The 27262-nt window shown below is 43.5% G+C and overlaps 1 protein-coding gene across 7 annotated transcripts in view; it reads right to left on the minus strand.

Annotated features, from left to right (window-relative positions):
- The window catches only part of PPP2R2B (protein phosphatase 2 regulatory subunit Bbeta), a 450120-nt gene that overhangs the window by 50190 nt on the left and 372668 nt on the right, over positions 1 to 27262 (minus strand). For all 7 annotated transcript variants that reach the window (XM_059174968.1, XM_059174966.1, XM_059174970.1 and 4 more), the window contains one exon: positions 12154 to 12331. In XM_059174968.1, the coding sequence (XP_059030951.1) occupies positions 12154 to 12331 (178 nt within the window). The remainder of the gene's footprint in view (positions 1 to 12153; positions 12332 to 27262) is intronic.

The following is a 27262-nucleotide window of genomic DNA, read 5'->3' on the forward strand; positions in this document are numbered from 1 at the left end:
CCTTCAATTATCTCTCAGAAGCCCTGTCGGGGCTTTCTAAAATTAGTTCGCGACTCAACTAACACTACGTCTTACTACCATTTCCCCCACCAAGCCCAGATGCGAATATGACTTGGGTCTCCAGAGCAGGTGGGTCCCCTGGATTCACAAAACACTACCTTTCAACTCAACAGCTGCCAAGGTTTTAAATCTGATTGCAGTTAGCACTGCTTGCTGGGGCGCAGGAGGCTGGGCCCCAGGAGGCCCTAAGCTGCCTCTCTGATGTTCTCTTCTGCCCTCCCCCCACCCACACCAGGCCCCTGCCCTGGGCTTAGGTGACCATGGCTGGGGAGCTGGGGGATCGGGTGAGCAGAGACTCGCATGTAGCTGCTGACAGATCTCATCGCCCTCTAGAAAGAGCCTCCAGAGCCTAGCACGCCAGGGAGCGTGTTTCTCTTTTCCTAAAATAGGGCACGAAAATCTGGTGTCAGCTTTCTCAACCGCTACCAGGAGAGCTCTAAAAACAAGCCTAACTGGAAGGGATCATTGCTGTGTGGGAGGGGGAGGTGCTACAGCTACTGTTATTTCTTTCTTACCTAAAAATAACAGCCCGAAGTCAGAACGTGTGAAAATGCAGAGCTTAAAGATATCCATGAAAGCAGGAAGGAACATCCCCCAGCACCCAGAACAGCACCACGGGCATGGGCTCCGGACTCTGCGTAGGGCTGCTTCCTCTGGATCTAGGCTTCCTCCTTCCTGCATTCCCTCCCTCCCTGCCACCCAAGCTGGACGTTGATGCCTCCCCATCATCCCTCATCCCCAAGCATCGCCCTTTTGACTAGAATGTCTGACTCCAGGGGGTTCAGCAATGGCTCCAATTCTCTCTTTAATAACTGTGATGTCAAGGACAGCAAGAGGATAATAATCAACAGTTAATATTTACCGAGTGCCACGCATTGTCTCATTTGACCTTCCTCTCTGCCTTCTGAGGTCAGTACTGGGAACAGGCCTGCTCTCCAGGGGAAGAAGCAGTAACTGAGATGAAGTAACCCAGGTCACAGAGCAGGGGGCGGAGCTGGGATTCCAACCCGGTCTGTCTAAGTTCAGGGCCTGGGCGCTGGGCCACAGGCTACTCTCCCTCCCCTGAGGAGGGACCCTCCAGAGACAGCCCTTCTGACTGCAGTCATCCTGGCTCTCTCCCTCCAGCGAATCCCAGAGGGCATTTTAAAATTCACTGTGTTTTTTTAAATTCACTGACCACTTTGGTGGCCACATTTTTCAGAATCAGAGTTTGGACACAGCATCTGACGCAGGATTCCTGTCTCCTATGATGGGATAATTACTTTTTTCTTTTTTGAGCCATCAACTGGAACAGAAACATATGGGATTTCTTGAACTGTTCACTGATGGAGGATCTGCTGAGTTCTAAAAAACATGCGGGAGGGGACTAGTTACCTAAATTCTGCGGCTGATGGGGAGGAAGGGGTGGGGTATTTCGCATATAGAAACCCAGGACTTTCCTCTTACTCTGTTCTAAAGGGAGATGCATGCCCTCGGCATATGTGGTTTTGCCCTTCATGTCGGGAGGGAAAGAGAAAAGAGATAAGCAGTGCGTGGCTTCCTGTATTATCTTGAAAACAGAATGATGCATTTTGACAGTCAATTTTCTCTTCCCTTTGCTTTGGAACTCTCTATCCAAATTATTTCCCTGTTGTCCCGAAGAACTAAATGGCAAAAGCAAAGCATAACACCGGATTCATGGCTAATATACAAGGCAGACAGCCAACAGATTGCTATTAAATTAACCCTGGGGCTTGACAGATCTGTTCTTCCTGACCCCAACTGCTTATGGCATTCCTTATTAATGCTGAGCCCAGACAAATTACCTCTGCTAACAAAAGGGGTTAATCTGCTTCTCGGTTGGGACTCTGGAGGCAGCTCCGAGGACAGGAGGGGGCACAGCTAGTTTGGCAGCTGAGCTCCATGCTTGGAAGGCGGAAGGACGGAAGGTGAGGGCATCACTGTGCCAGGCAGGGCCTAAGGCATCATTTAAAATAATAATTGAAGACACTGGGAGGTCACCCCTTAAGGGATTGGCTTGAAACAAATAAGAAGCCAGAGTCATAAATTACATCACCAGTGGGGTGAGGGAATAGAGAAGGTAATGGCAGGACGCTAAGGGGTAGCACGGGGGCCATTCAAAAGTCATTTCCTTCATCTCCAATTTGGAAAAAGCTTTCTACAAAAAAAAAAAAAAAAAAAAAAAGTCTACTGCAACACGATTAAAAAAGAGAGCAACAATAAACTGTATATACAGAAATAGGGAAGTAAATTTTGATCTTCCTCATTAAATTGTTTCTGCAATGAAATTCTAAATCTGTTAAAAAGCTGTGAAACACGGCATCTATAGCACGATCATAAGGTCATTTAAAACTTACACTCTGGAACTGATGAGCCAAAAGGTAAGATTCTAAATGTTAGTAATAGTTCCATCTGGGTGGGTCTATGAATTTTCAATTATCAGTTATCATTTCCCCATTTTCTCTTAATCAAGTAGTATTTCAGGACAGGAAAGGACAAGGTATTATATGAATTATATAGTATATATTATTATACTATATATACTATAAATATATATGTATAGTATAAATGTGTGCATATAAAATATATATATATATATATTTATATATAAAATTAGGTGAGAGAAGTTAGATACATATATACACAGTCTGACCAGAGTCATGTAAAAAAAAACACAGAGGAAGAGGGACAGAGAGAGAGAATATAGAATGGAAGGAAATGTGGTTAGTATCTTATAGGGATTAGATGGAAGGTCAGCATGTAAGTTACCCTTTAGTAAGTCTAGTTTACAAAGAGTAATTTACCTTTACCATTCGCTCATTCATTCATTCCTTCACGTAAATCCACAAATGTTTACAGAGAAACTGCTAGTACTTTTCTGGGTTGGAGGGGGTGGGGGTGGATACAGCCATGACCAAAACATCTAAAACATCCTCCTGATCTGTGGAGCCTATATCCTAGCAGGGCACATGGTCACAAAGCAAGGCAGATCAGCATAATATATAATATACTAGACAGTAATGACTGCTAAGCAGAAAAAGAAAGCAGGGAAGAGAGGGAGAAATGGTACTTGTGTGGGTTGACAGGGTGTGTGTAGGTCCTAGGCTGAATGGAAGGCAGTTTTCTGGAGAAATAGAGTTAATATTTTTTTCTCCTTTTATTATTTATTTGTTTTTCTCAGCCCTTGTAGTTGACTTAGCTAGCATGATGTTAAACTGTGATGTGTATTCCCTGTATATACAATCAAAACTAAGCGGTGAGATTATAGGTGATTCTAATAATCTCTACAATAAATACTTATTTTTAAACAATAAATATTAAAAAGTAGTTTCCTTGTGTTAGAACCATCCATGAGACAGGTGAAAGACCAGAGGCCTGATCACCATGGGTAAAGTTCAAGATGGTACTGTGATAAATATCATGCTTGGAACAAAACTGGGTCAGGAGATTGGGATTCAATTTTGATTCCAAGTCTGTTTTGCTTGCAGAACATAGGAAAGCCATTTTTTTTCTCTCTGGGTTTTGATTTTTTTCATCTTTGAATGGGCATTATCTTATTTACTCCAATAACCTCTGAGAATTTTGATTATGAAATAATTTCATGGAGAAAGTTATTAAATAGCTTTACAGTAGACTGAATAATCCCATCTCAAAAAAATTTATTTTTCCACAGATAGCTTATGCATTAGTTTCGTGGGCTTTTGAAGCTGACAACCTTGCATGCTTCTGTCTTTATCTGTGCAGATTTGGTTGGTAATAACAAGATTTCTTTTGTTTTTGTTTTGTTTCATTTGCTAAGCCCCACCTAAGCCAATCAAGGGCAGGAAAACTGAACAGGAGGCCTTTCTGCAGACCCGGCTGGAGAGTGGAGTCTACCCTGGCCGGGGAAAGACACCCATGTTCAAGAGCAGTTGAAGTTTTTCGTGTTGCCATAGTTAGAGTCTGTCAGTACCGAACATGGAGAACATTCTTAATCACATTAGAGTTGGATTTCCTTTTAGGGGACATGAACTTCCTCCCCCCCGCCTTTCCAAAGTCTGAATACAATCTTTGGATATTAAGTACTGATTACCAAGCTTCCAGATCTTGTTAGCTGAATGGATGTGTTACTTGATGATAAGACACTGGCAATCTCTGAAGAGGACTCTAAGGGATATTCCTCTTTTAAGAGCTTAAAAAAAGCCAATGTGCAAATATTTATGGAGGGTTTGCCAATTGCTAGGCTCAATATGAGATACTGACAAAGAGACACATGGTGCCACATTAGTTACTGCTTATGAGTATGTAGTGAGCTACAAAAGACACTGGGCTGAGATTATCTTCATGATTTGGGGGAGGAGCACTTGAAAATCCCATAACTGTGGACTCTACTATTCACGTGACATAGAGCGTGAATTCCATCATTAGCAAACACCCAGTATTCCCTTCACAGTTCAGTTCGGATGTTACCCTTTATGATGCATTCTAGCCTTTCCTTCATGATTCTCCCTGTCCTGTGTCCTAGCACCTTGAATACATCTAATATGAAGTCCATATTATTAGTACTAACTGAGTAGTCTGAGATGGTGAGCTAGAGGATATCTCACTGGAGTATGAAGTAAGAGTGACTGAGATTTTAATCCCCAAGTCTGTGACCAGCTACATAATATTGAAAGCCTTTAGACTTGATAGCTCATCTACAAAAAGAGGGCAGAAACTACAAGAGATGATGTGTAGAACATACCTGGTACTTAATACAGGCTCCAAAAATTCTTAGTCTCACCTTCCCTAGGATGACAACATGTCTGTCTCCCTTTGTCCACATACTTGCTTTGCTGGTTTTGTGATATGTTAACTTAGTTAGGCTGAATCCCTAGTGTTCCCTTTGTAGGATATTTCTGGTTATGTTGGGCTAACATGGGCTCAGGAGGTTTGGAGGACAGAAGGGAGGAAGCAGCTGTTGTGTATCTCTCTCTCCCTCTCTCTGTCTCTTACACACACACACTCTTCCTCCCACAAGTTCTATTGTTAGGGAATCTGCTGTAAGAGATTCTGCAGATGTGATTAAAGACCCCAAGAGGTTGACCTGAAGTTCATCAATGGAAGATTATCCTAGGTGGGCCTGGATTAATCAGCTGGAAGATATTTAAGGGAAATTTTAGGCCTCCCCTGAGTAAGTGACTCCTAAAGGCAGCTGGGTTCAAAACTGTTCTGTCTTCCTGACCACGATGTGTGGACAAGCTTCAATTCGTGCTTGTGCTATTCCAACCCACCTGTGATTTTTCCATTCCTGACTGATTGCCTTATAGATCCCGGACTTGCTTGGCTAGCCACACAATTGCAAGGCTAATTCATTTTAATAAGTCAGTACCTCTCCCACTCCCTCCTGTCCTTTCTTTCTCTCTGTAGGCAGAAAGACAGACGAACAGACAGATACACACACATACACACACTGCTCCCCCAAAAGTTTTGCTTCTCTGGTTGAACTCTGATTCATCTACCCTTCAGATTATAAGAGCCATAATAACAGGGATGGAGTTTTACTCATCTTGGCATTTCCAGTACACATAGTAAGTGTTCAATAAATGTTTATGGATTTTACTTTAAGTCACTGTGACTTAGCAGCCTTCCTTAGGCATAGTTTTTTTAAAATGCAGAAAATCTATAGTAGGTCAATAATAGGTCAAGATGCCAGGCCTGGATACTGTAAATCATTTACCTTTTTTTTTTTTCTTTTAAAAGAATGGGATCCAGGCAACAAGATTAGAAGAACAGAGGCCTGAGAAAATGTTACAGATAATAATAGCTTCTATTTATTAAGTCTCTTCTCTGTGCCAGGTGCTTGGCTAAGAAGTTGACATGATGATTTCATTTAATCCCACAATAACCTTACAAGATACCTGGTATTATTATCTCCCTTAACAGATGAGGAAATGGAGGGTCAGAGAGATGTTAAGCAACTCTTCAAGGTCACACATATTTTAGGAGATAAAACTGGATTCCAATCCACTGAATGTAACTCCTGAGTCTAACTTCCAAGCTAACTACTACTAACTACTAAACACTCTTAACGACTAAGCTCTACTTCTCTAGGAAGCTCAAAAAGCCCAAGAAGTCTGCCTAGCTGCATTCTTGCCTGATCCCTTGACAACATGAGGTCCAAGGGGCTTTCTCCACGCAGAGGGAAATCCCTCATCTCATCAAATCTGAGGTATGGCACAGAGAGTCAGCAGCCACATAAGCAAAGCACCAGGCCTTCAAAAACCCACCAGGGCTGTCACTGGAATGCTCTCCTTTTACACTAAATGCCAGTCTCAGAGTGATATGTACATTTGTGGATGGAAGCCAGAGCAGCAATAAGGGAGACGAACTGGTATCAGGCCCCACAGTCTCCTTCAAAGCCTGGCTGGTAGAATCCCACCAGAATGAAAGGAAGGCCGCTGTCCAAGGTACTCCAGAGAGACAAAAGCCAGGAGTTGAGGTCCCCTAATGAGGGAATCCAGTCCCAAAGGGCCTCAGCTTAGTTGGCAAATGAAGCTGATGCACAGGGCTGCTAAGACCAAGGTCAGTAATGAAGCACCCTCTGATTCCAGATGTCTTCTCTCAGAGAGATGTTCTGTGTCATGCCCAGAGAACAGACTTCTGTAAGATGTGGCTTCTGCTGGCTTGCTTACACTATGTTCCACCACATTCTCTGAGCTCTAGTCACAATGGCCTTTCTAGAGTTCCCCCAACATCGTCATCCTCCCTCCTGCAACATGCCCTTCGTACATGCTAGACCAATCTCCCCCGACCACTTTGCCAAGTTAGCTCATACTCTTTCTCTTTCAGATCTCAACCCAATCATCAATTCCTCTGCAAAGTCTTCTTTTACTCTCTCATCTGAATCAGATTTCAAAAACGAAGCATTCACACAACTGTATTTCCTTTCCTCACAGGGCTTTCTTCTGTTTGTAATTACAAAGAGGTTCGGGGAGATTGGTCTAGCATGAACAAAGGGCATGTGGCAGGAGGGAGTGATTATTTGATGAATGTCATTCTGAAAGCAGGAAATTTCTTTTCACTTTTTCTATCTCCGTGGCTTAAGTGCAGCGCTGGACACAAACTAGGTACCCACTATCCAGTTGTTGAAGGCTGTCTCTTTACTTTTACTTGACAGGAGTCTATTAATAGGTCCCATATTGGACTAGTAAAGGACTGGTGAACTCATTCTTAATCTTGAGGAGAGAGTTCTAAGTATCTGAAGTATACCACAGAAAACTAATTTGAAAATTAGGGTTGCTTCTTGCCTTAGAAATCACTACCCTAGCAATGAGTTGTTATTATTATCCTAAAGTAGTTAACCCATTAAGGCCACACAGTCTGACCATTTCAAGACAGAACCTGTTATATAAGACAAAGACAGATTGGCTATGGAGGGAAGGGAGAGGATTCAAGCTGTCATGAGGCCAGGAATGATACAATATGATCTGGTATTAAGCACAAGGCCCTGGGCCTTGGAGATCCTGCAAGCATGTGGATCTAGAGTAGAATGAGCAACATCTTGAAAAGAGCATCCAACTGCAAAACCGAAGGAAGAGTCTAGAATGGAGAAGACCAGACAATGAATTAAGCAGAATAGAATCCACTATACTATCATTCAACTTTTTTAGTTTCCTTGTTCTTCCCATGATGATCATCCTTGTTTTGAAACCTGCTGATTGCTCATTTAGCAGGGCACTGACCTAAGCATGTATGTTTCTGTGTGCATCTATGTACAAGCATTATATGTGTCCATATATGTACATACATATATAGGTATATACACATATATGGATATATTTTATATGCAGTTGACCCTTGAACAATGTGGGGACTAGGGCCAGAGACACCCGTGCTATCAAAAATCCACAGGTAAATTCTGGCTCCCTTAAATCTTAATGACGAATACCTTACTGTTGACCAGAAACCTTACTGATAGCCTAAATTGATTAACACATATTTTGTATGCTATATATAATTATAACCTATATTTTTATAATAAAGCAAGCTGGAGAAAAGAGAACATTATTAAGACTATCATAAGGAAGAGAAAAATACATTTATAGTACTGTACTGCATTTATCAAAAAAAAAAAAATCAGTGTGTAAGTGGACTGGTGTAGTTCAAACCCCTGCTGTCGAAGGGTCAATTGTATATATAAAATTTATCCACATACACATATTAAACATATAAATCTTTTAAATATAAATAAATAAAATATAATCTTTTAAAAAGTTCTCACAATCCTCTCTGATAAAGCTCCTCTCTAAAGATCATGAAACAGAGGGCCGGATAAATTAAGAACCATGTTAAAGCTTCCATACTCAGCAAGTGGTATAGCTGAGAGTAAACTTTAGGACTTTGAGAGCTTCTAGAACTTTTAGGACTCCACAGCCTGTGTTCTCAACCATAATGCCAGTGTCACACCAAATGCCAGGCAGGGGAAGTCATGACTATTTTTTAACCAGACTGCAAGACCGCTTGTCTTACTATTCACTTTTATTCACATATACTTCCTCTGTAACTTAAGTGGATTTTTCAGGATCTATGAAATCATCAGACTGATATGATAGTTCTATTTTTCTAGTCCTCACGGTTGTAAATGCTAATTCTGAAAACAAAGAAAGGCCCCATCATGCTTAGAAGCCCCTTCACTACCAACCCTGTTGTACTCCTACTGTGCTCTGGGAACTCCCAGCATTCTAACCTGAACCACGTTTTCCAGCCCCCGCAGTGGACAAGAGGCATAACGGAAATGGCACTAAACACTGTGTGATTTAATAAGAGCTGCCTGCTGGCTGGTGTTTTTCTGAGGGTGTTTTGAAAGCTGGCCGCATCCTCCCCCAGAGGTGGCTACACTTCAGTGACAAGAGGCAAAAGGGTCCCAGTTTGTACCGTCAGCTCAGCACTTAAGGCGGTGTGGTTGAAAAGAACTGAATAGATACCAGTGATCATCATCCTCATGATGACGATGATGATTTTACATATGGCTGCTTTCAGGGTGAGTGGCACAGTCTCATTTGTATGCCGGCATCTGGCAGGCTGTCACACATCTGCAGAATATAACCTAAATTGTGCTATTAATATTTCCCCTTTGCATTCTCCCCAAGGCATCTGTCTCCCCAAATGCCTAAAGAAACCCCCCTCCCTCTTGAAGGCCTAGAGGCAAATCCAGAAAACATGTCACCTAGACAGGGGACAGCAGGCGCTCAGAGAGAGAGCAGCTGAGACCAAGCAGATTCCTGGCTCTTGGAAAAGGTGTAAAGGGAGAGAGGAACCACAACCCACATTCATCCTATTTGCGGTTGAACTTCCAGACAAAATCTGTAGGCAGACCTTCTGAGGCTCAGATAGTAGGTAGAGTCTGCTCTGTAACCAACAGGAGGTGTCAGTCATGGTCCTGAGGATCAGGTCTTAGTGCCTCCATCACTGCCATTGCTTGCTTAAACTGCCTTTCTTAGAAGACCTTGGCAAACCAAGAAACAGATTCTTCCATATAGAGAACAAAGTAATGGTTACTGGAGGGGAGGCGAGTGGGGGATGTGTGGAATAGGTGATAGACATTAAGGAGGGTCGTGATGAGCACTGGGTGACTTATGCAAGTGTTGAATCATCATATTGTACAGCTGAAACTAATATAATACTGTAAGTTCACTGCTATTTAAATAAAGACGTAAGGGAAAAAAAGCCTTGGGCAACTATCAAGCACTTTTCTGTGGTGGAGACTAGCTAACTGTGTACCAAAACCGGGTCAATATATATATTTTTTAAACACACATAGCTACACTACATTTCCCAGCGTGCTTTGCAGTTAGAGGTAGACATGTGACTGACTTCTAACCAATGGGATTCATGCTATTTGAGGGCCTGGCCCAAAAGAGCCTCCTGTGTGGGGTTCTCTACAATATTTCCTTTTGTTGTCTTGACTGCAGGTCAGGCTGGTGACAGTGGGGAGCTGCAAGATGGAAGGACCTATTTCTTTGATTCACAGTTTGGAGGAGATTGCTTTTTGGTGGGGATGATCATAATGGACTTTATAACAGAAATCATCTTCTTTGTGTTTGAGACACTATGTAGTCTATTTTTATCAAAAGATTCATAGCTTTACTATAACGAACGTACTTTTAAGTGAAATTTCCAGCTTAAATTTCATGATCGCTGGGGCACTTGGGCGGCTCAGTCAGTTAAGCATCTGACTCTTGGTTTCAGCTAAGGTGACAATCCCAGGGTTGTGAGATTGAGCTCTGGGTCAGGCTCCCTGCTCACTAGGGAGTCTGCTTGTTCCTCTCCCTCTGCCCCTCTCCAGCTCATTCTTTCTAAGTAAATATTAAAAAAAAAAAAAAAGCAATCAACTGTCTACTGGATAGTTCTGTTTCAGTGATCTATCACACTTCAAACTTGCCCTGGCTAATCAAAATGGCATTTTCTGTATCTCAGAATGTTCTAGGTACTCAGATATAGGAATGGATCATATAAAGTCCCTTCTCTCATAGAATTTACAGTTAAACATGGGGAAATCCAAAATACACACACGCACCCAATTTCAAATAGTGATATGTACTGTGAAGATAAGAGGGATAGAAGGCTATTGGTAGCTACTTGGTAGTTAATGGGAAAAGGGCCACTGAGGAGGTGCCATGAGTTTGAAATGTGAACGATGGGATGTAGTTAGCCATGTGAACTCTGGGGACAGAGTATTCCAGAAAGGGGGACAGCAAATACAAAGAAGAGACATAAGAACAAGGTTTATCCAGGAACAGAAGAGATGAGTTGGCTGAAGCAGAGTGAATTTGGGGAGAGTGATATGACAGGATATCAAAGAGGGAGGCAGGGACCAGGCCATAGAGAATCTTAAAGTTCAAGGTAAAGAACTTGGGTTTTATTCTAAATCCACTGGGAAGTTATTAGAGTGTCTTAAGCAGGGGAAGAATGAAATCTGAATTAAATACTGAAAGGTCCACTCTTTTATGGGAACATGAACTATGTAGAAGATCAAGAAAAAAAAGGTGACTAAACAGGAGATTACTATAGTCACATAGAGGAAGGGATAGTGGCCTATGCTCATGGAGGGTAGCAGGAGTGGAGAGGGAGAGAGAGCAAGGAGCTGATCGGAGATATACTTCAGAGTAAGCACTAGTGGGACTCATAGATTGGGCTGGGCGTAGGGAGGTTGGTGAGTGAGAAAAAAAAAAATCCATAATGACTCCCAGGTCAGGTGCTCAGCAGCCTGGATAGAGAAATCATTACCTGAGAATGGGAATTCAAGTGAGGAGTCAGGCTTGTGGAGGGATGGACCACAGGAGAGGTAGGGAATAAATGACCCATATTATGAAACAGAGACTCATTGTAATGGAATTAGAATGTTGGCTCAGACACTCATTCAACAATTTTCTTGATGTTTCTGGATTTTAGCTAAATAGGGGACAGTAATATTTACATTAGGGGGTTGTTATATCAAATATACCTTTGGTGTATGGGGACTAGAAGGAAGCATGATGGGGATGTGAGGGTTGCTAACACAGTTTTGTTTCTTGATCTGGATGCTGGTTATACAGGTGTGCTCTGTGGGAATTCATCAATCTGTAAAATTACAATATATGCACTTCTCAGAATGAGAGTCAATGCATGAAGCTCCTCTTGTAGTGCTTCACATTCAATAAATGGCAGCCAGTATTATTTTACCATGTTGATAAAACGAAAACCATCTCACGAGTACCTGCTGCCCATAGAGGCCATTTACAAATCCTTTCACAAGAGGAAGGAACCCTAACTGAATTCTGGGGTCTTATCTTATAGTTGATAAAGTTGCAACTGACTTGAGTTCACGACACACGAATGTTTTTATGCCAACGAACTGACTCTGAGTTCGAACCCAGAGGCAGCGCTGGACTGCTACGTCAGTAATTCAATACTTCTCTAAGTTTGTTAGGAAGAAGGATGGATGCCGACACAAATGAAAAGGGAACAGCCCTCCACAACTGCTAGGAGCAGTGGTAGCAATGGCTTCTTTCTCTTCTACTTCCCCCCAAGCCTGATCATACCTGAATACTTAGGATTCAAGCCACCTGGTTATTGGCCCCCAAGAAAGGATACTAAAACTTTGATTGGTTATTTCAAAGTTCCAGAGATTAATCCTCAGGTCATCAGCTGACATGTAGGTCTCATAGTCACTGTTGACTGATATAGAGTTGATGTGATATGTGTGTGCGTTGGCAAATACTCTTCGTGGGGTGGCCTCCACCATCAGGTCCATGGGTCTCAGGACAGGCACCTGGGATGAAAGAGAAACAGATCACTTCAGAACCAAAGCTCTTCACCAGGGAAAACGTGTGCACATTTATGTCCTTCACCATTCACACAAAATCATGACCACAGTTAAAAACTTGAAGTTAGAGAAGTAGACTGATAAATCCCAGGTTTCTGTCTCCTCTGCTGCTTTTAGTTTTATTTATTTATTTGTTTATTTTTGGTCTATTCCTTTCAGTTTTACATCCTTCTCAAAAGATGTCACCATCACTTAGCCCTCATGGGCAATTTTACCCTTTATAGGCTCTGAGCGTTTTTCCCTGGCTGCTCTAGGGGGCCTCATCCTAGGGTCACTGAACTGAGAATCTACAGTGCTGTCCTTAGCTCCCAGAGCTGTTGCTCTAAGCTGCTCTCTTGTTTGTTTCAAAAAGAAGTATAGTGGGGCACCTGGGTGGCTCAGTCGTTAAGCGTCTGCCTTTGGCTCAGGTCATGATTCCAGGGTCCTGGGATCGAGCCCACATCCGGCTCCCTGTTTAGCGGGAAGCCTGTTTCTTTCCTCTCCCTCTTCCCCTGCTTCTGTTCCCTCTCTTGTTGTGTCTCGGTCAAATCAATAAATAAAATCTTAAAAAAAAAAAAAAAGAAGTGTAGTTTAAAAAGGAAGTTGTCAATTATCATATGGCTTCACTTACTTGTGGAGTAAGTGAAGGAGAGGAGAAGTGAGTTAGGGGAAATCAGAGGGGGAAATGAGCCATGAGGGACTGTGGATTCTGAGAAACAGACTGAGGGTTTTGGAGGGGAGGAGGGGGGGGGATGGGTCAGCCTGGTGGTGGAGCACTAGGTGTGGTGTATAAACAATGAATCTTGGAACACTGAAAAAAAATTACCAATAAATAAATAAATAAATAAATGAAAAGGAAGTTGTGGGCAAGTTTTAGAAATATCTAGTTCAACTTTGATCTACATTTATACCACAGATCTTAGGAGGTCTAGACCCCATCCTGGCTTTTTCTCCAATCTTTAAGGGCATTTTGGGAAAATATATCACCACCTAAGATTCTAAGAGCCCAAATTCAGCCATTAGCATATAGAGCACTCATTGACATCCTGTTTTACCTGGGAAAATCTTGGTTTATACCTGTTGTCTTCATGTACCATAATATCCACTTCCACATCAGAACTGTCCTAGTTTGGACAATAAAGTATGTGGTCATCTTACTGATATATAAAGTATACTCAGTGATTATTTGTTGAATGAGTGAATAAGAATATTTGAGCAAATGTCATCTTCCCCATAGGTCAAAGAATCAGGCGGTTACATTAATTCCAACACACCAAGCTCTTCCTGGCAAATATGAACAAAGACGCAATGCACTTTTGACTCCCTCTTTGAATTCAAGGGCACTTCTGACTACACCCGGGTGAACTGGCTCCTGAGAAAGTGAGAGAGAACCTACCAGTGCCTGACAGGGGGCAGACTAAAAACAAAACAAAACAAACACAAAACACAGATGTGATCCTTTACCAGAAACAAGAAAGTAAAAGGACCAAAACGATTTCCCTTTTAAGGAAGTCATCTCTTGCAACTGAGCGGACTTGCTGACTGATTCGTTTGCAGGTGCTCAATTAAGACTTCAGTTCTGGATTTGTTTCAGCCCAGGGGGTGAGGGGAAGAGGGCAGAAACAAAGGTTACATTTTGTGAAGTATACTCATCTCAACAATGTAACATTTTATAAAACAGAATTCTCCCAGTTCAGTCTTGGAGGAGCTTAGCTCCTTCAAACTTTTGAAGAGTTTTAAAATCAGATAAATAATTCAGAAGAATCAGAGTAGGGGCGCCTGGGTGGCTCAGTGGGTTAAAGCCTCTGCCTTCAGCTCAGGTCATGATCCCAGGGTCCAGGGATCATGGACTCTATGCTCAGCAGGGAGCCAGCTTCCTCCTCTCTCTGCCTGCCTCTCTGCCTACTTGTGATCTCTGGTGGTGAAATAAATAAATGATGTGATCTCTGTGAAATAAATAAATAAAATCTTTTAAAAAAAGAAAAAAAAAAAAAAAAAGAAGAATCAGAGCACTCTATTGCTGTGGTGCTAGACAGGCGGCGTGGATGTAGGAAGAGCTAGGAATCCTCCGACCACCAGGAGAGGGAGGGGAGGGCAAATCTTTGTGAACCCTTCCCCTCCAATTATGGATGATGGTTTTAGAGCATAAGCTCAGGAATGGCAAGAACTTATAAGAACTAAAAGAACTATAAGACCTCATCACAGATTCATGGCAAGCCTAAAGGCTGTGTGACCATGGGTGATTAACAGTAATACCTCTAGTTATCAGGAAGGATAGTTGGGATCTGTGGAGATAATGTATCCTCTTGTTTTGCCTTCTTCTCCCCCTTGAAAGACATTTATTAGGCTATATACAAGGTCCTGGGGGCAGTGGTAGAGCATTTGACTGCAAGGGCCGGGGGTGGGGTGGGGTGGGATCCAACTGGTGAGCAAAACCAGACACTTCCTGCCTTCATCCAGCTGGTCTAGATGGAGGAGGTAAATACAAAGTCATGCTATAATAAAATGCAGTAAGTGTCCCAAAGGAGAGAATAGCATGCAAGGGGGGATCTAAAATGGCCAGAGAGTTCTGGAGAGCTGATGCTAAGGAAGTTTGGGATGGATAACTGTGAAGGATGAGAAGATGTTTACTAGCCCAGGAGGGGAGAGAAGAATGTTCCAGCTGGAGAAAATAGCCCATGCAAAGGTCCTGTGGTGGGGGTAGGACAGGAATGAAGGGCTGATAGGTCAATGTGGGTGAGATAGAGGGAGTGATTGGAACCTTGGTAAGAGATGAAGTAACAGGAGAGGTCACAGGCAAGCCCCCCACCTCCAAAAGATTTTTGCTATTATCTTTAGAGAAATGAGCAGAAATGAAAAGACTTTCAATGACTGTGGTATGATCAAACTTTTGATGCGATCATTCCTGAGGTGCGGTGGAGTACAAGTTAGAGGACAAATGAAGTAAAAAGTTGGAAAGGAAGAGGGTACACTATCAACACCAGTGAAGGGTGCGTCCAAGTCAAGACTTTGTAATGGATTTAAAAAAGTGTCTCTGCTCTTGGGAACTCTCCTCGCAAATAGTTATCGGGCATTTACTCCTCTGTGTCAATCATTCTTCATACATCTTTCCTGGGAATTCTTTCACCAGCTCTGTGAAATAGGTACTCGTGGGAGTACTATTACAAGGAGAGAGCTCAGGTTCGGAGAGTTGAAGTCACTGGCCCAGGGCTGCCCAGCTAGAGGAGGCTGTGGGGGCTCTGAGGTATTTTCAGAATTTATTTATTTTATTATTTATTTATTTATTTATTATTTATTTATTTATTATTTTTTTTTTTAGGCCATTTTCAGAATTTAATACGAGAGCCTACTTGACTGCAGAGCTGGTGTTCCTTCCACCGTCTCCCACCACACTCATGTATCATACGTGACAGAAAGTGACGAATGGTCCAGATGTGGCATGCATACACAGCACTAGTATTTGTGGAACTGACAGCGTTACTGATAGTAGTAACTGTAGTGGTAGTCCACGAGGTTTACAGTTAAGCTGCCTCTAGCAACCTCAATATGATGTTGTAGGTGTTCCTGGTATTTGAATGGGGGGGGGGCGACTCTGTGTGCTTTCAAAAACACATGCCACACTTTTGTAGTGTGTCATAAAGGAGTTCCCCACCTGGTGCTTTGGAGGGCTACCTGTGCTTCTTCTGCCCGCCCCCCACCCCCAGATGTAGCAGAGCTCAAAGCGGGCTCCCCAGGGCCACAGAAGAAATGGAATCTGCAAGGACTTCCTGTAGCTCCTCCTCCCGTCCTCCGCTCAGCCTCTTTCATTACAGCACGTTGTCTGCAGAGGCTTCCCGTGGCTGTGGTGACAGGGAGGGAGCGTGACAGCCGGGATCAAGAGGCATTACAAAGTGGGAACTGCCAGCCCAGAGCGTTAGCTTAACGTGATGGGGCTGCCTGCTAATTCAGGCTGACATATTCCATGATGTACCACTTAATGGGGAAGGCTCTGCGGAGGTGTCTGGGGAGGGAGCCTCTGATGCTTCCCCCAGATAAGGCAGAGGGAAGAATATCATTCAAGCTAGTCTGGCACCATTCCCATGCCCGGGGCGAGGCCTGGCCACTGCCTGATGATGCCCCTCACAGGAAGGAAGAGGTCTGGTTCAAGCCGGACGGCAAGCCCATCAGGAAGCCCCATTGGGACTGTGCTTGCCAACTGCTCTGGCTACCTAGTGCCTTCTGGGCCAGACAGGGAGAGGAGCCAGGCACTGCGCTCTGAGTTGGACCCACCGGCACTCGTCAGGACTTTCTCTGTATGACATTCATGTAGGGCTTCCGTGTCCTGTGCCAGACACTGTGTTAGAGCACCCCCAACCCCACCCCTGCCCCAAGTCCAGGGCTCTGCTTCATTCAACCCTCTGCCTTCTCGGGGCAGAGGCCCCGGGGAAGATTCTTCTGTTCACTCATTTCCTAGGGAAGGTTCAGGGAACTAAAGTATCCCGTCCAATGTCACATGGACAGTAAGCCGAGGGGCTGAACCAAGGCAGTGTGGTTCCCAAGTGAGCACACTACTGCAGACGAAACTGCTAAAGGGAAATAAGAAATTGTCATTTTTGCAGGTCAAAAATCATCAAATCTCCATAACTGTGTATGGTTCAGCCTAATACTCTGAAAGGACTCTGTGCTATGGTGACGTGACAGTGACTCATGGAACAATGAATCTTGGAAGGGTGCTTAGAGCCTTTCCCAAGGACAATCCTGTGTGTGTGCATGCATGTGTGTGCACACGTGTGTGGCCACGTGTGTGTGTGCACGCAGGAGGGGGATGGGAATTTAATGAGAGCCCTGGCTGTCTAGGTTTTACCTCCTTCATCACTCTTGACAGTCCGTTGGGATTCCCAATCATATCTTGCTTAAATAAGTATTTCTGTGAATAAGGCAAGTATGAAAACAACTGGCCCAGGCAGTACCTACCACGTGCAGGTGAGGGAATCAGGACCTGCTGAGGTGAAGTGCCTTGTCCAGTCACCCAGAGAGGGGCTGCTAGCACAGTCTGGGTTTCTCCCTCCCATCCCAGAGCTTCATCTGCCCCCAAACCATGTGCCCAAACTGTTTTCATAGGACCAGAGCCCCCTTTCTGCCAAGTGTCAGGACAAAAACTGGACAAACCAAGACCTTTAGCTTGTAGGTCAAAGTCTCTTTTCCGAGGCATGGTGGCCATGGTGGGTGACGCTCAAATCAGCTGAGACCAGGCTGCCTTGTGCTCGAAATGAGAAGAGCATCCCCAGCCCCAGAGGGCTGCGGGATGCCCTTCAAACCCTCCCTCAGGTGCCTCCTCCTCCTGCACTTGCATTCCATTTCCCCTCATCGCCCCGAGCCTAGTTCCGAAGGAGGAGCATGTCAGCCCGCTTGGCAAGACAGCCCGCATTGTATTAGAAGATGAGCTGGAGAGGGTGCCACGTCCCAAGAGATCAGTCTCAGAGTGCAACCTGCTGAAAGCTGACAGAGCTCTCACCTGTAATATTAGGGCAGTGCAAAGAGCCCAAAGAACCACATGGCTGCCTCCTCCTCATCGCTGAGGTCTTTGTTCAATAACACCCCCTGAGAGAGGCCGTCCACGCCCTCCACCTCGGATTTCACACGTCCTCACTGTCTCCTCACCCAGCTGACTGCTTAGCAGGTTTTAAACATTTCAGCAACTCATCACTGAATTCTCATGAGTACTCTATGATTTAGATATTGGTAGATATTACGATCCCTGTTGCACAGAGGAGGCAACTGAGGCCAGAAAGGTTAAGGAATTTCTGGCAAGTCACACAGCTGGTAGGCATGGCTGGCATGCTTGACTCCGGGAGTCTAAGCCGTTGGTCAATTTCGATTCTGGGCCTTGGAAGAGCACAGTGGGGTGTGTGGGACTGAAACAAGTAAAGAGATATTTCAGGGCAGAAGATCTGTGCTGTGATGGAGGCCACCAGGCACCGCCCAGGCCATGTTGGCCAAATGGGCTCTGTGTCCACCTGGGGAGGTCCAGGGAGACCTCAGAGGGAGAGGGTTATGAAACCGGGCAGGGTGCAAAGGGCTTTGCAGGAGTCCATCAGGCAGAATGGGGGGTGGAGAAGGGAGGGGGTATGCTGTACTCAGAGGGACCAACCCATGCAGAAGCTCAGACAGGAGAAAATGGAAAATGAAGAACATGTACACCACTGTGTGACTCCACGTGTTTCTGTGGGGGGGGGCGGTGGCCGTGACTTAACGATGGGCTCAAGTCCCCCCTCTGTATGAGACATGAAGAGTGCCTGAACTGGGGAAGGGGGTGGGTGTGAATGGGGAGTGGCTTTTGAGGGAAGACCAGAATGCAGTGAGGGAGGGAGCTGACGGCTGTCTGGGGAACAGCATTCCCGGCAGAGGGAAGAGCAGGTGTGAAAGTTGGAGCCCGTGAGGGAAGGGGGGAAGTGTGACGTTGGCACTTGAGGTTACAGTACCAGAGGAACAGCAAGGGATCTTTGTGGCTGGAGAGGAGTCTGTAAGGGAGCAATGGCAGCAGACGTGGGGTCAGTAGTCCGTGCTGCATCACAGACGTGACTGGAAGGCTGAAGGAGACTCAGGGAGCCGTCCAACACACTCGCCTTCCTGCTCAGAAACTCCTTGCTCGCTCTCCCTCTCTCACCACTCCTTCCGTCTCTCCCCACCTGGCCTTTACTCTTCCTGCCTCGGCTCCTTTCTCATTATCTTTCCTGTCCCTCCTCTTGGAACATACAAGATCATCTTTCAGTCCCCAGAACCCATTTACCAACAAAATGAATGTTGCTGTCATTGGGCTTATTTGGCGACCATGAGGGCGATTCTTCACAATCTTCCATGGCACCGAGGCGGGCGTCGGCGGGTCACGAAGCCCCCCTTCAGAGACACACAGGGGAAGCTGTGCAGAATCCTGCAGCCCCTGCGGCCCCCACTTGAAACGACATCTGTGAAAACGCACAGCAGGAAGAGGCTAGAGGTGAGGACCCCCGTGCCTTTGAGCACCGACTCTTTACAGAGAAAAAACAACAGCTGTGTTTACCATGGCAACCTCCGGTTGCCCCAGCAAGCTGACAGACTCAAGGCAAGGCTCAGAGAGCAGAGATGGCCCGAGAGGAGCTACAGAACAGAAAGAAGATGGAGCCGTGGGGAAGGAAGAGAGAGAGAGAGAGAGAGTGTCAGGTGTGGAAGGATGTGAATGGATTTCAGCTGGTTGGTAAGCTCGGGTCGAATATGTTGGAGTCCAGCAGGCATGCATTTGAACAACCTTGGTTGTTAAGTACACATGACATAATTGGCATTATGGGGCCTTTTGAGAAAACTGCTATCAGTTTCCCTCCATGCTTGTTCCATATCTCCTTCTCGTTGTTCAACCCATGCTCCCCACTACTCTCCCAATAGTGGAGATACTGAGATACCAACATTTCATATTGGGACTGATAGGCCAAAGGACAGTCATGGGTTACGTGCTCCGTATCCGCACTCAGGGAGGACACAGAGCAATATCATGACCACATACTGGGCCCAGACAGAACCTTCAATAAACATTATCACATGCCAGGCAGTTAGCACACAGAGGGTCCTTAGGATTCTTTCTGGAGGCAGATAAAACACAACTGCCTTCCCTTTCTCATTGCTCCTGACAAGCCCTTTGGGGAAGCCGAAACCGTGGCTGTTCAACATGGAAAAGAAAGAGAGGAGAGCTGCCTACCTCCTCCTTGGTGCAAGGAAACCGTGACCCTGGTGCTTGGGACCACAGGTGTAAGGCTGGGTGGAGAATCTGGGGTGATTTTACTCTTCCATCCAGAAGCAATAAATGGTTAGGCAGGTGGAGAACCTAGGAAGTCATGGATGCAAGCCTCACTTCAAGTTTGCCACCAAGCGTCTCTCTGGGCTTTCTTCAAGGAAATCCTTCACGCTCTCCAATGACAATTACTGTGAGTTTAGGATAAAGCCAGACTTCTTCAGTGTCAAGGAAGACCGAGTAGGTCAGCCTGAAAATAGGCGAGCCACTGGGTCCTCCTGTAAGTATCCTTGTTCCCAAACCATATAGCTTTGTGGCAGAGCAGCCATCCTTAAACAGGAGTATGTGATGGCTTCCCAACAACTATATGGAACAGTTTTCAAGGTGACCATTTTGGGGCGACTGGGCGGCTCAGTCAGTTAAGTGCCTGTCTCTTGATTTTTGGCTCAGGTCAAAGTCTGATCTGAGGGTTGAGAGTTTGTGCTCACACTGGGTGTGGAGCCTGCTTGGGATTCTCTCTCACTCTTATCCTATTGCCCTCCCCCACTCTACCAAAAAAGAAAAAAAAAAAAGGCAACCATTTCCCCTTATCTAACTTCCACATATTTTCCTTGCTGAAAGCAAATCATCTCAGGAGATACCCACAGCCTATCTCTCTTTGCAAAAGAAAAACAGAGAAGACATGCATTCACCCATCTCCAATCCTACTGTGGCGCACTAGCCAAGGTATAAACACTTCTGGGAGAGGTAAGTGGATGGTGCCTTTAATCTATGCTCCACAAATGTCACCAGCTCCGGCTCAATATAGTATGAATTTCTAATAAAGTTTTACTTCTTATGTTTAATTATTATTTGTCAGAATGATGTGTTTATGTTGTTCAGGTCAGCTGTATTCTATTAATAATTTTAGAAACAATTACATCTACAAGAGAATTTCATATATTCGGGGGGGTACCTATTTTTGTTGCAGAAACAATCAAAAAAGGCTTTTAGCATTTATTTGGGGGAAGTGAAAATACATGTTTCAAGAACAAAAGCAATATAAAGTTCTGACTTTTAAAGAACTTGCTCCCATATGCTTTCAATGGACATTGGTGAGTATCCAGTTAAGGTGGTATTTAAATTCCAGTAGATGCATGAAAAAGGTGATATAATGGTTTTATTTGAAACTGCCTATGTTCAATATACTCCTGAACTCATCTTCTGTAATTATTTACCATTACGATGGAAAATGCTTAGCCGTCTACATATAAATGTTCAGGAAGGCAGAGAAGTTTTCAGACATCTTCTAGGGGATGCACGAACATCAAGTCTACATTGTATGGTGTAAGAGAATTTTGGAAGTAGACCTGGGCTTGAATCCTAGGTGAGCCATTTACCAGCCACATGGCCTTGGGGAATTTCTTCACCTTTTGCCACGTGAACGGTCCCTTGCATGATGTTACACTTGGCAACTCCCAGTAGCTTTTTTGAGAAAACTCAGCACAGGGCCTGAGGAGTACTATCTAGTAAGGAAAAAACATTTAAGGAAAATCTACTTTGGGCAGGACAGTGTTGGGCACTTAATGTATACCCTCTTACTGAACCTTCACGATAACCCTAAGAAGAAGGTGTTGATATTATTCCCACTTTCTAGATGTGGATGCTGAAGCACAGGAGGTCATAACGCTCATTTAAGCTGTGAATTGAACGTGGCAGTCTCGCTTCAGCCACTATGGACGCTATTATTTGAATTCTTACGATTACCAATTGTAGAAATACGGTCCATTTCAAGAGACTGCTAAAGGAAGACTTCAGGACTTTTTCTACTGGCTCTGGGGCTTAGGCGTCCTTTCTGTCCAACCAGGGAATTCAGTCGTGATTACAGAACTCGGCATTGCCAAGGAAAAGTGGCTAGTGGGATGATTGTTCACTGGGTAGCAATTAACTTCACCAGAAAAATAAATAAATAAATAAATAAACAGCTGAAGGCTTTTCTGGTTAGGAGTTTTCCCAAATAGCTTCTGTCCACATTGTCATGAAAACCCTGGAACAATATGGTCGTTCATCCAATTATCAAACCAACCTGGGGGGCAGAGTCTGGCATTCTGTGTACCCATTATTAAAGGGTAATTCAGTGTAACAAACCAAATCGAGTATGTACAAAGACTGTCAAATAAAATAAACCACTAACAAATTCAATTACTTCCCATTTTCAGTGGGAAGAATGCCAGTCATTTTTCATTTTAAAAAATATGCATCTTAATTCCATTTTTTTAAAAACATGAAAAGCATCACGTGAAGGTCTCTTGCGCTGTCTACACCGAGGTTTATTTTCCACAGGCACATCTTTCCTGGTCCTGGGGCATGTTCTTTCTGAGAATTAATGAAACATTAAGCCTTGCCCTGGTCAAAAAACTTGTTTCCTCCATGGACCAGTGGTGGATGGGGTTCAGAAAGCAAGAGTGATAGGTTGGCTCCGGTTTACGGCGACAGACCAGAGCTGTTTCCAGAATGAAACTGCCACTCAAGACCAGCCCGCCAAAACCCCCGGGGAATCCTATCCAAATAATATAATTTTTAGATTTCCCTGATCACACCCTTCAACAGCCTCAATATGTCCCTGATTTCTTTTACTGGCTTTGTCATGTAGATTGAAATAAGCCTTAGAGGAAAAACCCCTTTGGACCAAGTCAGGCTTTTGTGCTTCCGTTTCTTAAATATCTGAGAATTATATTCTTTCATTTGACAAACATTTATGAAGTGCCAATCACTGCTCTCCGTGGTACGTGTAGAGAGTGAACAAAACAGATTATTTGCGGCACTTAAAGTAGAATAGAGAAGAAAGACACTAAGGTCTCGAGGTAGATAATCCTGTCAACTGTCACTGCCGTGATAGGAGATGTACAGGGTTTCAAGAGAGGAAACAAAATAATGTTTCATTAAAAAAAAATAGGGGCTCTAATTTAGATTGGGGAATTTGGTAGATTGGGGAATTGGGTAGTAAATTGGGTAGTAAAAATTCACTTCTCCAGAGCAGGACTCTAGCATCCTCTAATCAGTGGCCAATTTTTCTGTTGGACAAGAGTGGAGATAGTTTTGGTTGTCACGGCTGGGTGTATGCTCCTGGCATCGAGTGGGCGGAGGCCAAGGACAAGGCTAAATGTTCTGTGAGGTACAGGACAGCCCCCAGCCACAAATCACTATCTGGCCGCCAAATCAACCATTGTGAGGTTGAAAAACCCAGCTCCTAAAGAAACCCATCAGACACAACGTCTAAATCTAGGATAGAAAAAAGAAACCCAGTATTAACTTATACAATATGTAGCAAAGAGTTTCTGTTCACAGAGATGTTTGGAATTAAAAAAGTATAGATTTATGTACACACACACTCATATAGACATAAATACTCCTATACATATACACATGTATATAATACACACACACACACACACTTTTATGTACTTGGAAGACTTATCCTCTGTTACCAGCTATAAGAAAGACATACAACCCATAAAAACTGCCCGAGGAATTAATATATATATTTTAAAACCCAATGCATCAAAGATAGTTTTTATGGCAGATCAACAATTTCATGCTTTTAGTGTCTTTGACTTTTTTTGCCCTCTCTATGGAAAAGACAGGAAAAATATCTTTCCCTCAGAAGATAAACTCGCTATCTAATTACCAGTCCATGCAGCAGCCTGTAATTCTGCCAGTTTTATCTTATTTTTTTTTCTCACAGACACTTCCATTTTCTGCCAACATTGCTATTTCTCAAAGCATGTTTCCCTGTTCACTGCCTTTCCTGTTATTTCCCTTGATGTTTCACATTGTGTAATTCTGCAGGAAAAAAAGGAGACATCTTAAAATATCTCAGTAGGGGAAAATTTCAGTTAACACTTATAGGTGGAGAAGGAGATGGGATGGGAAACGGGTGTAATTTCTGATTAGTTCGGTTAATCACAAAACTGTTTTTGTCTTGGTTTTCAGCCGCTGTTGATAGGAGTATTTCTAAAATCTATCCACACACTTTCTCCTATCAGTGATTAGCATAAATATCACTGAGTCTTTGATGACCGAAGACAGACACCACCTCAGGAGCATCAGACCACTTTCTGTCATTTGTTACTGCAGAATATACAGAACCAAGAAGATAAATACAAATCTGGTATTTACTTCAAGAATCGTAGAGTTGGAAGTCGCATCTGAGAAGTGATGACACTGAAAAGACGTGGAGGTGTACAAAGAACTTGGAAACATGGCCTTTCAAGAGATATGCACAAAGCTATACAAATAGCTAAATGGTGTCAGTTCTGCCTCCCGCCAACAGATGGCGGTAGTGATTACGAATGACACCATGATTTAGGAACGATTATGAATCTCCTTTCAGAACTGCATCCCCTGGTTCCCATTCCTGGCTGCATATCAGAATCGAATGAGACTTCTTATTAAAAACAGATGCCTGGGCCTGACCACTGGTCAGTTAAGTCAGAATGCCTGTGAGGTGGAACCCAAGTAATGATACTTCAAAAGCCCCCTAACTGACTAATATCTAGAGCCAAGGCTGAGAGCAGCCAATGAATCTGAGAGGTTAGACGGAAGGGTTTCCATACAACAAACTTGTAACAATGGTTACCTTTAGTGGTAGGAGATTATATGAGTTTAAAATTATTATTATTATCTTAAAGATTTTATTTATTTGAGAGTGAGAGAGAGAAAGAGAGCGAGATCATGAGAAGTGGGGGGAGGGTAAGGGAGAAGCACTGAGCAGAGAGCCTGATGTGGGACTCAATCCCAGGACCCTGGGGTCATGATCTGGGTTGAAGGCAGACGCTTAACCAACTGACCCACCAAGGTGCCCCGAGTTTTAAATTATTTTTATAGTTCTGTACTGACTGAGGTTCTTATGTTAACTTTAAAGAGACATTCTGATGTTTTACATAAGCAATTAGGAAGGAAATCATTTATGGAAGACAAAAATGACAGCATTCAAAATATACAAAAAGTTCCTAAAAACTGGTGAAAAGACAGCTCATTAAAAATATGGGCACAGGATATGAAGAGAAAATTGAAAGAAAGTGAAAACCAAACGACCAGGAAATACATAGAAATATGCCAACTTTACTAGTCATCAAGGAGATGCAAATTAAGTTTGTGAATCTTTAATCTTATTAATCTTTAATTTTTACTTACAAAAATTTTACTATATGCCACTCACTGTTCTAAGTGTTTATCACTATTAATTCATCAAAACACATAACAATTTTATGAGGTAGGTATTCATATCTCTTTACAAAGGAGGATAAGAGACACGAAGCAGTTATGTGTCTTGCTTAAAGTCACACAGGTAGCATGTGCTAGAGCTGAGACAGGTACTTCTGTATTCTAGCAAGAGCATCCTTACCCTTAACAATTACATTATATTCCCTCATCTGTAGTAGCCCTACTTGGATGGGTAAAAATTACAATGACTAATAATACCCTATCCTGGTAACGACAGGAACAATTGGGCACTTGCTGGTTGGATTATGAACGGCAAGAAAATTCCAGAAGGTGACCTGGAAGTAGGTATTAAAACAAAATAATGTACACATCTTTTCTTGTGTAAACAAATCCTACTTTAATGGATACTACTCTACAAAAATAGAACAGTAGCTTGGGATAATACATGCTTGTGCACACTTACTGCAGCACTGTTGGTTATAACTGCACTGTGGCAAAATCTACGAACCCAAATGTCTATCAATAAGAGGACGATTTAACAACTGATAGTACACCCATACTTGAAAATATCTGTCATTACTTCAAGGAAGGATTGACCTGAAGAGATGCTTCTATTACTTAGTGGAGTAATGTGTATAGGTCTCAACTTTGTAAAAACAAAACCCAATCCTATCCATCTACTGATGTTAATATGTGCTTGTGTAAGCAAAGAGAAAGGTATGAAAAGACACACACCAAACTAGTAACAGGAATTGCACTGAGATGTGGGTCCACAGTTTAGTATTATTTCACTTGCTGCTGTAACCATGAGTTAATTTTGGAGCATAAAAGAAAGAGCAGCAAAATCCCAATGTCTAATGTCTTGCCAAGGCAGGATTCTTAGGATTTTTCAGTCTGCACCAGACTCTTCCTGGGAAGATTCTTTCTGGGGAAAAAAGCAGCTCTAATGAGCACAACTTCCTCATTCCTATGAGCTCAGATCTACTTTCTTGCACGGTCTACCTATTAGTTCTCTAGGTCATCAAAGAGCCAGCCAAGCCCCTTCCTCCAAACAAAAGCACTTGCAACACTTGAGACCAGCTCTTAACCCATCTTATGCCTCATTAAATAAATTATACCAAGACCCCAATCTTCATACCCTGCCAATGCCAAGGATTGCTTCACCTCTGCTGAAGCTTTGCTTTACGGAACACATTCACCAGTTCTGACCATAGACGGACCTATATTCTTCACACCACATGTGTGTTTTTCCCTATAGTTTAAAACTGATTTACCTCCCTCATAGTCCATACTATGTGTTCAATTAAAATTCCCAGGTCTTTTTTTTTTTTTTTTTTTCTTTCAAATAAATGAATGTCTAGTCAAAGGTCTTCTATACTACTTGAGCTTTTTAACTTGAGTATGGTTTCCTAAGTTCTCCCTCATCCCCCTCCTCCAGGATTTACCCCTTTCTTTTAAAAGTGAAATACAGGGGGTGGAGAAATGGTATGTGTGTGAGTGTGTGAAATTATGAATTATGGACTCTGGATAACCAGATTTTTCTGTATAATGAAGAAGATGGGTGAATGAGTTCAGAATTTGGAGAACACAGCATCGTGTCCTGTAGTTTGGCTGCAGAGTGGGAGGCACCTGAGATCTTCCATTCCCCAACAGCAGGGCTGAATTTGAAATGTAATAATCCTGGAAAATGAACTGTTATATGAAGTGGGTGAGGGAAGAGAGAGCTCAGGAGGAGAAGTTTTGCTAGTTCCAAGGAGAGAGAGCAGGGAGAGGCAAAGAACAGAGGTGAAGGAATGGGGCCAGAGAGAGAAGAGTGCATTTGAGAAAAGCAGCAGCACCTAGGACCTCAAGAGAAAAGGAATGGCAAGACTCCGAGAAGAAAGTGGCAGGCAGGGGTGTTGAGGGGCAGGAAATCATTGAGTCCAGAAGGTTTAGACGTCAAGAAACAGAAA

Source organism: Mustela lutreola, chromosome 5 (assembly GCF_030435805.1).
Source record: "Mustela lutreola isolate mMusLut2 chromosome 5, mMusLut2.pri, whole genome shotgun sequence".
NCBI lineage: Eukaryota > Metazoa > Chordata > Mammalia > Carnivora > Mustelidae > Mustela > Mustela lutreola.